We start from the raw sequence: 13,001 nt of genomic DNA, 5'->3' as shown, positions 1-13,001 counted from the left end.
AGAGCGGATCTTCATCAGAGCCCCTTGCAGGTCTCACACAGATACTTGTAAAGCAGGAATACAGCACCAACAGCTGAAGAGCGGATCTTCATCAGAGCCCCTTGCAGGTCTCACACAGATACTTGTAAAGCAGGAATTCAGCACGGACAGCTGAAGAGCGGATCTTCATCAGAGCCCCTTGCAGGTCTCACACAGATACTTGTAAAGCAGGAATACAGCACCAACAGCTGAAGAGCGGATCTTCATCAGAGCCCCTTGCAGGTCTCACACAGATACTTGTAAAGCAGGAATACAGCACCAACAGCTGAAGAGCGGATCTTCATCAGAGCCCCTTGCAGGTCTCAAACAGATACTTGTAAAGCAGGAATACAGCATGGACAGCTGAAGAGCGGATCTTCCTCAGAGCCCCATGCAGGTCTCACACAGATACAAGTAAGGCAGGAATACAGCACCGACAGCAGAAGAGCGGATCTTCATCAGAGCCCCATGCAGGTCTCACACAGATACTTGTAAAGCAGGAATTCAGCACCGACAGCTGAAGAGCGGATCTTCATCAGAGCCCCTTGCAGGTCTCACACAGATACTTATAAAGCAGGAATACAGCATGGACAGCTGAAGAGCGGATCTTCATCAGAGCCCCATGCAGGTCTCACACAGATACTTGTAAAGCAGGAATTCAGCACCGACAGCTGAAGAGCGGATCTTCATCACAGCCCCTTGCAGGTCTCACACAGATACTTATAAAGCAGGAATACAGCATGGACAGCTGAAGAGCGGATCTTCATCAGAGCCCCATGCAGGTCTCACACAGATACTTGTAAAGCAGGAATTCAGCACCGACAGCTGAAGAGCGGATCTTCATCACAGCCCCTTGCAGGTCTCACACAGATACTTATAAAGCAGGAATACAGCATGGACAGCTGAAGAGCGGATCTTCATCAGAGCCCCATGCAGGTCTCACACAGATACTTGTAAAGCAGGAATTCAGCACCGACAGCTGAAGAGCGGATCTTCATCACAGCCCCTTGCAGGTCTCACACAGATACTTATAAAGCAGGAATACAGCATGGACAGCTGAAGAGCGGATCTTCATCAGAGCCCCATGCAGGTCTCACACAGATACTTGTAAAGCAGGAATTCAGCACCGACAGCTGAAGAGCGGATCTTCATCACAGCCCCTTGCAGGTCTCACACAGATACTTATAAAGCAGGAATACAGCATGGACAGCTGAAGAGCGGATCTTCCTCAGAGCCCCATGCAGGTCTCACACAGATACATGTAAAGCAGGAATACAGCACCGACAGCAGAAGAGCGGATCTTCATCAGAACCCCATGCAAGCAATTCACTGATACATGTAAAGCATAAATATAGCACGGACAACTGAAGCACAGACCTTCATCAGAGCCCCATGCAGGCATCAGACTGATACACGAAAAGCAGGAATACAGCACAGATAGCAGAAGAGTGCATCTTCATCAGAGCCCCATGCAGGCATCACTCTGATACACGTAAAGCAGGAATGCAGAAAGGACAGCTGTAGAGCGGATCTTCATCAGAGCGCCTTGCAGGCCTCGCACTGTTACACATAACACAGGAATGCAGCATGGACAGCTGAAGAGCAGATCTTCATCAGAGCCACATGCAAGCATCACACTGATGCACATAAAGCATGAATACAGCATGGATAGCTGAAAAGCAGATCTTCATCATAGCCCAGTGCAGGCGTCAAACTGATACAAGTAAATCATGAATACAGCATGAATAGCTGAAGAGCAGATCTTCATCAGAGCCCCATGCAAGCATCACATTGATATACGTAAAACATGAATACAGCATGGACAGCTGAAGAGCTGATCTTCAGAGCCCCATGCAAGTATGACACTGACATAGGTAAAAATATGAATAAGCACAGACAATTGAAGAGTCATCAGAGGAACCAATTTGAGGAATAATTTTGATGGGGCACAACAATTAAATGCCTTCCAGGATCCTCAGATAGTAGAAATGCCAACCAGATAGGGAGTAGCTCTTTGTGTCAAAAATAATATCCAAGCTACTGAGCTGCAAGGAATGTGGGGTAGAGAAGAAGCATTATGGGCCGTCCTAAAAAAAAGATGATGGGGCATCCATTTTTACTGGTGTGGTTTACAGGCCTCCGACTCAAACGGAAGAACTAGACAGAGATCTGGTCGAAGACAGCCAGAAGGTGGGAAAGAAGGGAGAAGCGGTGATTTTTGGAGATTTTAATCTGCCGGATGGACGTAGACTGGAGAATCCCTTCTGCGCAATCTACCAGAAGTAGAGAGATAATGGATGCCCTGCAAGGGACTCTGCTCACACAAATGGTAATGGAACCCATGAGGGAGGGAGTTGTACTCGACCTAGTGCTCACTAACGGAGATAATGTCTCTAATGTCCGGGTGGGTGCCCACCTCAGCACCAGTGATCATCAGGCGGTATGGTTTGATATCGCAAACAGGATACAGAGAAGTCACTCGAAGACCCAAGTTTTGAACTTCAAAAAAACAGACTTTCTAGAAACGGGGAAATATCTGGAGGCAGATCTTGAAGACTGGGAGAGGTGGAACAACAGTGGGCCAAACTAAAAGGAGCAATTAGAAAGGCAACAAATCTATATGTTAGAAAATTAAACAAAAGTAAGAGAAATAAGAATCCAATCTGGTTCACAAAGGAGGTGGCTGATGTAATAAAAGCAAAAAAAAAAAAGCAGATTTTAAGAAATATATAAAGAATCCCAGAACGAGGAACACAGGGAAGAATATCTGGTGAAACTGAGGGAGATGAAGAAAGAAATCAAGAAAGCAAAAAATCAGGCAGAAGAAAGGATTGCCAAGGAGGTAAAGAGAGGTGACAAAACATTTTTCAGGTACATCAGAGAGAGGAGGAAGGCCTGAAGTGGTACCAGTGAAAGTGAAAGGTGATGAGGATCAATGTGTGGAGAGAGGTGAAGCAATGGCAGAAATATTAAACAAATGCTTCAGTTCGGTGCTCACTAAAGCGGACCCTGGAGAAGGACCAGGGTCGCTGGTTGACAAGACCATGGATGGGGGTGGAGTAGACGAAATTCCGTTTACAGAAGAGAATGTACAGGAAGAGCTGAGGAAAGCTGAAGGTGCACAAGGCCATGGGGCCTGATGAGGTTCATCCCAGGATAATGAGGGAGCTCAGAGATGTGCCGGCGGGTCCGCTGCGTGACCTGTTCAATAGATCCCTGGGAGCGGGACTGGTGCCATGAGATTGGAGGAGAGAGGTGATGGTCCCGCTTCACAAGAGGGGGGAGCAGAGAGGAGGCTGGAAACTGCAGGCCGGTCAGCCTCACCTCGGTGCTGGGAACATTAATGGAGACTCTGCTGAAGGAAAGGATGGGGAACCATCTACAATCCTCGACCAGAGGCAGGAGGCATTCACCAGGGGAAGATCCTGTCAGTCAAATCTGATTGATTTTTTTTTTTGATTGGGTGACTAGGGAATTGTATCAGGGAAGAACGCTGGAAGTGATTTACTTGGATTTTAGTAAAGCTTTTGATATGGTCCCACACAGGAGACCCGTGAACATGGGAGTGGGTGCCATGGATTACAAACTGGTTGACTGACAGGAGACAGCGTGTAATGGTAAAAGGAATCTACTCTGAAGAGAGAACGGTGTTAAGTGGAGCGCCACAGGGATCAGTATTGGGACCGGTATCTTTGTGAGCAACATTGCAGAAGGGATAGAAGGTAAAGTTTGCCTATTTGCAGATGATACTAAGAGTTGCAACAGAGTGGACACGCCTGAAGGAGTAGAGAGAATGAAAAGTGATTTAAGAAAGCTTGAAGAGTGGTCAACGATTTGGCAGCTGGGATTCAATGCCAAGAAGTGCAGAGTCAAGCATTTGGGGTGCAGAAATCCAAAAGAGCTTTATTTGATGGGCAGCAAAGGACTAATGTGCACGGACTGGGAGAGGGACCTTGGTGTGATAGTGTCTGGTGATCTGAAGATGACGAAGCAATGTGACAAGGCGATAGCTAAAGCTAGAAGAACGCTGAGCTGTACAGAGAGAGGAATAACCAGCAGGAAAAAGGAGGTGGTGATCCCCTTGTACAGGTCCTTGGTGAGGCCTCACCTGGAATTGTGTTCAGTTCTGGAGTTTGTATCTCAAAAAAGATAGAGACAGGATGGAGGCGATCCAGAGAAGGGCTACCAAAATGGTAGTGGGTCTTATGAGGAGAGGCTGAAGGAGTATACCCTGGAAGAAAGGAGGAGCAGGGGAGATGTGACACAGACCTTTCAGATACCTGAACAGTTTTAATGATGCATGGATTTTGAACCTTTTCTGTTAGAAAAAAAATCAATAGAAATAGAGGTCATGAAATAAAACTCCAGGGAGGACGACTCAGAAGCGTCAGGAAACATTTCTTCACAGAGAGGGTGGTGGATGCCTGGAACGCCCTTCCGGAGGAGGAGGTGAAGATGAAAACTGAAGGAATTCAAAGGGGCATGGGATAAACACTGGATCCCTAAAGGTAAGAGGATGGAAATGAAGAAAAGAGTGCTTGGGGGTAACTGAGGGTAACTTGCTGGTGTGGCAGTCACTACCCTTAACCAGTAAGCCTTGATACTGCTAATGCAGCTCCATCATTGATCTCTGCTTCAAAGGCAGTGGGAAAAGGGGAATTGGATTCAGACAGCAACCAACCAAAGGTCCCCGACTTTTAAGGTTTGGGGAACAAACAAACATGGGTGTAACTTGCTGATGCAGCTGTTACTTCCCTTCATCTCTAAGCCTGATACTTTTGATGCAGCTCCATCATTGCTCTCTGCTTCCACTGCAAGGGTTAAGGGAAATTGGATTCAAACAGCATCGGAGAGCCCTGCATTTTACAGTCTGGGAAACTGCTAAGCACGGGGGTAACCTGCACAGTGCAGCATAAGAGACTGGCATAAGCTTGCAGGGCAGACTGGGTGGATCCTTTGGTCCTTTTCTGCCATCATTTCTAGGTCTCTAGGGATCTTTATCAGAGCCCCATGCAAGCATCACAGGTAAAGCAGGAATACAGCACAGACAGCTGAAGAATGAATTTAGGGATTTTCTTAGAAACAAGGGTGTGGCACACAAAAAAACCTCTGTATAAAAATATAATAAATAAAATATGTTGGGATAAAAATGAAAGGAGAGCAAAAGAGAAGGTCAGAAGCAAGCAGATGGATATTTTGAAAAAATGAAACCCAGGCTGCAACTTTACCTAACACATCCGCTCTGAGCCCATGTGCACAGGGAGCTGGACTATCCTGCAGCTTTCCGGGCAGCATTAGTATTATTATTAGTATTATTATTAGTATTATTATTAGTATTATTATTAGTATTATTATTATTAATTATTATTATTTGCATGGTAAAGGAAGCCCCGAGAGAAGGGCAGGGGGTGGAAATAGGTGCAGGCTCTCCGGGATGCAGGCCAGGGCCGGGAGTCTTCATGGAGCAGGGGAATGCGGGTCCATGCCCCTAACTTTAAAAACAAAATCTGCAGGAACGGGGGCTTTCCAACCGCAAAGGCGCGGCCTGGGCGTCCCCTGCCTCTCTGCGTCCCGGGCCCGGGCTCTTCTTTGCAACGAAGCCGGGTGATTTCTGGTCGTTTCCTTTATTTGGGTTTTTTTTGCTTTCCTTGCTGGACCTTTTCTCATCGGCTGCGAATCCGGGTGAACTTTGTGGCGGTGAAGACCTGGGGGGGGGGGGGGGGGGGGCATTGCCCGAGGCTTCTGCTCCGTCCGTGCCTTCGGGAGGGACTAAGAGCGGTCGGAAATGCCCGGAGGTCCCAGATGTGCAGGGGGGTGAGACCGAGAGAGGCAAGAAAAGCAACAGAACCAAAGAGGGGGGCAAAGATTTCAGCCCAGGGAGGCGGATGTGCAGCTCTCGGGGAAAGGGATCGGAGCTGACATCTGGAGCCCTCCCTCCCCCCGGCTGCCTCCTTCTCACCTTCCACCTCCTGCGAGCGGCGAAGGGGCAGGAAAGGTTCGGGTGCGGAGCCAGGAACCAAAATTGCACCTGCAGTCACTGGAAGACCTGAAACTGGAAACCACTGCGACAAGCAGGGGCAGCCCTCGTGCCATTAACTCCATTGCTGTTATTATGGGGGGGGTGGGGGGGCAGATTTGCTAACCTGTGAAGAAAGTGCCCCAGCAGGGGCGTGCGGAGCCTCGCTGCGGCCTCCGGGGCCCCTGGCCCTCTTTGCAGATGTGGCCCCTGAGAGGAGTGCCTGTGCCTCAGCCCCCTGAGGTTTTAGTGCCTCTCTTAGTCCCCAGTAGCAGTAGTAATCCAGCTTTTTTTATTATTATTATTTTTCTTGCATGCAGACGGAGCTAAAAGTCACAAAGAGTAAATAAATGGAAGCCGCCTCGGGAACCCGCGCCCGCTCTGCGCTCCCAACCTTTGTCCTGCAAGGCGCCGCAGTGGCAGGCGGCGGCCACTAGAGGGCCCTTCGCCCGGCCGCCGATTGACAGCTCCCGGCTGGGGTTGCCAGGGGGACATGCAAATGCTCCCGCCCAGGGCCGGCCCGGATTGGTCGGGAGCTGGGTCTGGGGGGGCGGGGCGGCCGCGGCTGTAAAAGGGCAGAGTGTCCCGGGCGGGCGGGAGAAGCGGCGGCCGCGGCTGCAGCAGCAGCAGGAGGAGGAGGAGGGAGCGGAGCAGCGGCACCGGAGCCGGGGGAGGGCGCACATGTGGCCGCGGCGGGCGGGCGTGCGCTGAACCGGGGGGAGCCCGAGCCAGTGGGCGCAACGGAGGAGCCCATCCCACCCCCGATCCAGGATCCGGAGCGTCTTTCCCCCCCCCCCCCCCCCCCCCGCCTCTGGTGCGCCGGACCCTGCAAGGGAGAGAGCCGGCAGCTCCGGCGGCAACTTTTCCGGGGCCTGGATTTGTGACGGCTACTTTCTTTCGCTTTTAAAAGTTTCTTGGTTGGGTGCTCTGTGGAAGCTGGGAGCAGATCGGAGTGGGGCAGTGACTCCCCCCCAACACCACCCCCGCCCCACCCCTCCCCATCGGTGGGGCAGGGGGCAGCAGACCCCTCCCCCCCCCCCTATCAATCCCGGGACTGCAGCAGGAAGAAGGGGTGAAACACCTGCCGCGATCGGAGCGTGGCTGCTGGACTTTCTCCCACCATTGACCCTGACCCACCTCCCCCTCCCCCCCAAGGACTGAGATGGCCTCCGATCTGGCCATGAGCGCGGAGCTGCCCAACAGCCCCCTGGCCATCGAGTACGTGAACGACTTCGACCTGATGAAGTTCGAGGTGAAGAAGGAGCCCCCCGAGGCGGAGCGCTTCTGCCACCGCCTGCCCCCGGGCTCCCTCTCCTCCACCCCGCTCAGCACCCCTTGCTCCTCCGTGCCCTCCTCGCCCTCCTTCTGCGCCCCCAGCCCCGGCGCGCAGCAGCCCGGCGGCGCCCACCCGGGCAACCCGGCAGGCGGCGGCGGCGGCGGCAACTCCTCCGGCCACCCGGCCGCCGGCAAGCCCCCGCTGGACGAGCTCTACTGGATGTCGGGCTACCAGCACCACCTGAACCCCGAGGCGCTGAACCTCACCCCGGAGGACGCGGTGGAGGCGCTGATCGGCAACCCGCACCACCCGCACCACCATCACCACCACCACCAGCACCCGGCCTACGAGGGCGCCTACCGGGGCCAGCAGTACCCGGCCGACGAGCTGGCCCCCGCCTCCGGGGCCGGCGGCGGCGGCGGCCACCACCACCACCACCACCAGGTGCACCACCACCACCACCACCTGCACCACCACCACCTGCGGCTGGAGGAGCGCTTCTCCGACGAGCAGCTGGTGGGCATGTCGGTGCGGGAGCTGAACCGCCAGCTGCGCGGCTTCAGCAAGGAGGAGGTCATCCGGCTCAAGCAGAAGCGCCGCACCCTGAAGAACCGCGGCTACGCGCAGTCCTGCCGCTACAAGCGGGTGCAGCAGCGGCACATCCTGGAGAGCGAGAAGTGCCAGCTGCAGGGCCAGGTGGAGCAGCTGAAGCAGGAGGTGGCGCGGCTGGCCAAGGAGCGCGACGCCTACAAGGAGAAGTACGAGAAGCTAGCCGGCCGCGCGGCCGGCAACTTTCCGCCGGCCGCCGCCGCCGCCTCCCCGGCGGCCGCCAACAAGCCCCCGCCCCCGGAGTTCTTCCTGTGAAGCCGGCCGGCTACTTTTCCCCCCCCTCGCGCTCTCTCTCTCTCTCTGCCCCCCCACTGCTCCTCCCACCCACCCCCCTCGCCGCCTTTCGGAGCGTTTGCAAACTTTTGGACTTGGACTGCGCCTGTAAATACGGAGAGAGAGAGAGGGAGAGAGGAGGGTGGAAAGCACTGCACTTCTGTACATAGTTATGTAACGGAGCCAACACTGCGATAAGTCTTAAGCGAAGGCGGACGAGGACGGGAATAAGAACAACCCAGCAATACTACCGGATCCACCCGAAGAACTCAAGTCTGCCTGGGGTGGTGGGGGTGTTTGGATTTTTATTTTATTTATTTTATTTATTTATTTTTGTGTGTGCTGTTTTTTTTTTTGTTTGTTTCTTTGTTTTTTTTCTTTTCTATCCAGCGATATCCTGGAACCAAAATCGTCCTTTCTGTTTGCACAAGGAGAGTAGAAAAAAAAAAAAGCGGAAGCAAGAACTGCCCGGCGAAACCGGTACCGTGGGGGGGAGGGGGGGACCCTCTGATCACCCTGCATGCGGGCCATGTGCGGTATCCCTGCCCTCCCAACCCCAGGATCAGACCGAGGAGCGCAGCATGACCTCCCCCCTCCGGCTCTCTACCCTCCGTTTCTTTTGCAAGGTTTTTTTCCTCTGGGTTTGTCTCAGCACTTTGGCATCTTCGAAGAGACACACAATATAAATATTATATATATAGATATATAGATATATAAATATCTCTCTCTCCAAAAAAACAATAATCTAGTCTTAAAGAGTATTCAGGAACGGAACTGTGCGGCTGAGAACTGAAGGGACTGAAGAACATGTTTAAAACAAACAAAAAAAGATACCAATCCATTGGACTTCGGCATCGAAAGGGATGAGTGTTTTTGCTTTAAATCTATATATATTTTTCCTCCTTTGTATATTATATTATTTAAAGGAAACCTGAGCCAGATAGAAATTTATTTAAGGTGTCCACTTGTACAGACTGTAGCATTTAAAAAAAAACATTGCCTATCTCCCCCTTTCTTTATTCCCCCACCTCTGAGCCTATATTTTGTTTTATCGTTTTAAATTAAACGAAAAAAAAAGTCTTAACGAAATGTTTGTATGTAAAAGCATGCAAATTTAATATAAGCAAAATTAATTTAAATGATTATGCTGAGTTTAAAAACAACAACAACAAAAAAAAAAGCCTCCTGCACTATATAAGGGGATAAATTGGGTAATTGCTACTGTTTTATAGAGATTTAAAAAAAAAAATTACCTTTGCTGTTAATAATGACGGGGCAACCGATTACAGGCACTATAGTAAATGTATGGACTGGAGTCAGTCCCTATAGTAAATGTATGGACTGGAGTCAGTCGGCTGCTATCTCTCTATGCACAAGATCGTTTTATCAGTAACCTCCCCTCTCCCCCGGGAAACGCATCTTAGCGTTTGTACCTTGAACGCGAATCCCTGCTTTTGTGAGAAAACAAACAAACTTTGCAGACAAACTCTGGCTTTGCTGTGAAAGAGAAGGAGAGAGAGAGACCTTGTAGGAAACGCTGCTGCTTTTTCGGTCATAGAAACTTAGGACAAGTTCCTGCAGCGCTCCTGGGCTTTGAACTCTGTTAAAAAGGACAAGTTTTTGTTGTTTTTTTTCGGAAGGCTGCAGTCGCATCTATATCTATTCGTCTACCTTAAAGACAATCTTTTTTCTTTCTTTCTTTTTTTTTGTAATGAATTGTTCTTGAGCCGCATGGCTGTTGCAATCTAAAAACAAACAAACAAAACTAATCCAACAGCGAGGTTTTCTTTTCCTCTGGAGTTTTAGGAGCTCGTTTCCTTGGGGTTAACACTGGTGCAAAAGCCCTTGCAAGCTTTCAGAGCGATTTTCTCCCCGGGTCTCGGCGTGGCGAGCTGACATGGAATTAGTTCTTTAGGAGTAGTTTTACTTATTATTTTTTTTTGTTTTGTTTTGTTTTGCATTGATTAGGAACGAGGACCCCCTCTCTCTGCCAGCCTTCAGAAGCCGCCTGAGCTCTTGCTCCCTTTTTTTTTCTCTTGCCCAGGAATAAAAAGGCCAGGGGGAGTCCTTAAAACACTGGCCGCCTTCACGCGCTCCACCCGGCCGGGGCAGAGGGCTCCAGAGGGAGCTGCAGACTCCCGCAGCCTTTACCGGGGCGGTGGGAGCGCAGAGGGCTGGGCTGGCCAGAAGCGACGGGGGGGTGTGAAAGCTAAAAGAGCGGGGGGGGGTGGCCTGGGAATATATGGTTAAGCGGATCCTTCCCCTTGCAAACTGAGTGTATTACAGTGGGACACCGCTGCTGCTGCCCCGAAAAACCCAGGCAAGAGAGAGAGAGAGAGAGAGCCGCCCTCCCTGAGACTCCACATATCCGGACAAATAAGGACCGTTCGCCCAGCCGCTTAGCTTCCCAATCCCTTCCTCCCCTCCGTGCATTTGCCCCGTGCTCTCCCCCCCTCTTCCCCGGGTGCGCCCAGGACCCTCTCTAATTCCCTGATTTCGCCCTCATCCCGTGACCCCCCCCCCCCCCCTTGTTCTCCAGTCTCCTTTCTCCCTCCTCTGCACCCTTGGTGATTTTAAAGTCTCTTCTCATTTCTCCCTTCCCCTCTTTCCCCCCAGGGTGTGCATGCTTGCATCTTTTTAAGTCTGTCCCCCATATGCTTTATAATGAAGAAGGACCCCCCCTCCCTGACCATTTCAGTGGCCGCCCTGCTGTTGTCTTTGAGGGTGCGGTCTCCTGAACTGTCACAGTCACCTGGAGTTTCACCCCAGACTTAGACATCGCCTCCTTTTTCTTGCTGGCTATGCCTCTCCAAAAAAAGCAGAAGATTGCTCCTCTACCTCTCTCGCCCCCAGGTCCTGCTCCTTCTCCCCCCGCAGAGACCTTCACCCCCTGTGCTAGACTGCTCCCCTTCCAGGTGAATTTGCAAAGGAGTTCTGCACCTAAATGTAACCTGCTATCTCAGCAATTTCCAAAAGCCATTTCCTCCGGTAAAGTGAGCAAATCTTGTGGACAATTCGATGGCACGTATTGCAGCAATTTTCAAAAGCCCACTTGCTGGAGTAAAGTGCATTTGCGCGTGCAAAACCCAATTGTAAGCGTGTAAATGCTCTTTAAAAATCGGGTTATTGGGTTTTTGCAACTCGAATGCAGAAGCCTGCATTATTTTTTTTTTAGCTGCCAAGCCCTAGACCGGCTCCCTGGTTCTGTTTTTCCGCCCATAGAAAGAGGGAGGGTGAGGGGGTGAGAGCTGCTGGCGGGACTTAACTTTCCTATTATCTGACCCCCCCAGGGCACCTAAGCTCTGGAAGGTGACTCCCCAAACTCATCCTGGATGGAGCAGAAAAGGCGGATTCTGTGACCCCCAGATTCGATTATTAGACGCTTGCAATGAATTATAAGGCTGTTTTTTTTTTTTAATCCAGCCTTTTCCAGCTAATGCACAAAAGTGGCTACCAACAGGGAAGGGCAGATGACTTAAAGACCCAGCTCTGACCTTTCCTTTCCACGAGAGACCGGAGAGAGGGCCGGCGTGCGCTGGCTCACCACATTTTCACCCCCTCTTTTTCTATCTGTTGTTTACAACTCTCCCAGCCGAAACCATTTTTGTAGCTGTTTTATTTTATTTTCTCTCTCTCTCTCTCTTATGCTCAGCTCTTCTGTAGCTTTTAACCCCCATGGCGGCGAAAGACACTTTTAAACTCACCTCGAAGGCATCCGGAAGCTTGCAGGAAGGTAAATGGAAACTTCTCTTATTCTTTTGCTCCTTAGTATAATTTTTTTGGGGGTGACGGTACATTATTAATCTTATCTTTGGGCTCCATCCTTTCCCAAAGGATGTGCTTGTCCGGCTGCTGCCAGCTGCTCTTTAGGGTTTGTTTTTTTTCCTGCAACAAAAGTCCTCGGAGTGATTTATTGGATTTATTTAATTCTCTTTACCCCCTTTTCATGTTATGTTTGTTGTTTTGTTTTTTTATGATACAGTAAATTGTGTATGACCTGGAATATGTTGGAGGCAAATTAAAACAAAAAAAAAAAAATTTCCAAAATGAAGTGTGATTCTTACCCCATCTTTTTCCAGTTGACGTTAATCAATAAATACTTTATTTTTTAAAATGACGCGATGCCCATTTCATTTTTTTTTCCTAAACGTTTCTGCCATTTGTAACAAAATATAGGGTCGTCGTCGTTCCCCCCTCTTTCAACATAGGTAGGGTACAAAAGTAAGGAGTCATTTAGGGAACACCCGGTTCCGTGAGAATATTCCCTCCCTCCGCACTGGGCTTCTTGCATTTTATTTTTGAAAGGTTTGATCCGAGCATTTGGGCTGCCCACATGAGAAACACAGAAACCACAACAACCTTCCCCTGTTCCAGTTTGGACGGCGGATGAAAATTGGGAGAAGCGCCGCTTCCTGGGCGCTGTTTCTCTGTCCAGATCTTTTGAAACATTTTAAGCCGTTCAACAACCAACAAAAATATATAAGGTGATGCCTTCTTGTTTTTTTTTTAATTGGACTGATTTAATGCTAAAGCTTTCGGGAGGTCCAAGACCAGAGGAGCCAGGTCAGGGTCCAATAGAAAGGGGAGTCATGTTATATTGGTTTTGGTTTGAGAACTTTTTATTTCCAAGCACTCAAATGGACTGACGCAGCACCCACACTATTTTCCCCCCGAAAGCCGAGCAAGAGGCGTTGGTAGGCAGGAGCCTCAGCCCTGGCTTGTTTTAAAAGCTCAAGTCCCTTGCAATGGATGTGTTCAGTCAGCTCTTTTTTTTTTTAATTTTATTCCACCTTTTCGGAAATGGGAAAA

At 50.3% G+C, this 13,001-nt stretch overlaps 1 protein-coding gene across 3 annotated transcripts in view; it reads left to right on the top strand.

The window, feature by feature from the left end:
* The first annotated feature begins 6,646 nt into the window (after window positions 1-6,646).
* The window catches only part of MAFA (MAF bZIP transcription factor A), a 48,881-nt gene continuing 42,526 nt past the window's right edge, over window positions 6,647-13,001 (top strand). The window contains exons 1-2 of one of the 3 annotated variants that reach the window (XM_029592179.1): window positions 6,647-11,107; window positions 11,845-11,925. In XM_029592179.1, coding sequence (XP_029448039.1) covers window positions 7,197-8,174 — 978 coding nt within the window. In that variant the 5' untranslated portion in view covers window positions 6,647-7,196 and the 3' untranslated portion in view covers window positions 8,175-11,107; window positions 11,845-11,925. Of the gene's footprint in view, window positions 12,284-13,001 lie in introns of those variants that run through there. The other 2 variants (XM_029592177.1, XM_029592176.1) reach the window with 2 other exon arrangements.

The sequence above is a fragment of the Rhinatrema bivittatum genome, chromosome 2 (assembly GCF_901001135.1).
Source record: "Rhinatrema bivittatum chromosome 2, aRhiBiv1.1, whole genome shotgun sequence".
Lineage (NCBI taxonomy): Eukaryota > Metazoa > Chordata > Amphibia > Gymnophiona > Rhinatrematidae > Rhinatrema > Rhinatrema bivittatum.
The sequence above is the reverse complement of the archived record's forward strand: the minus strand, read 5'-3'. Positions and strand labels throughout refer to the sequence as shown.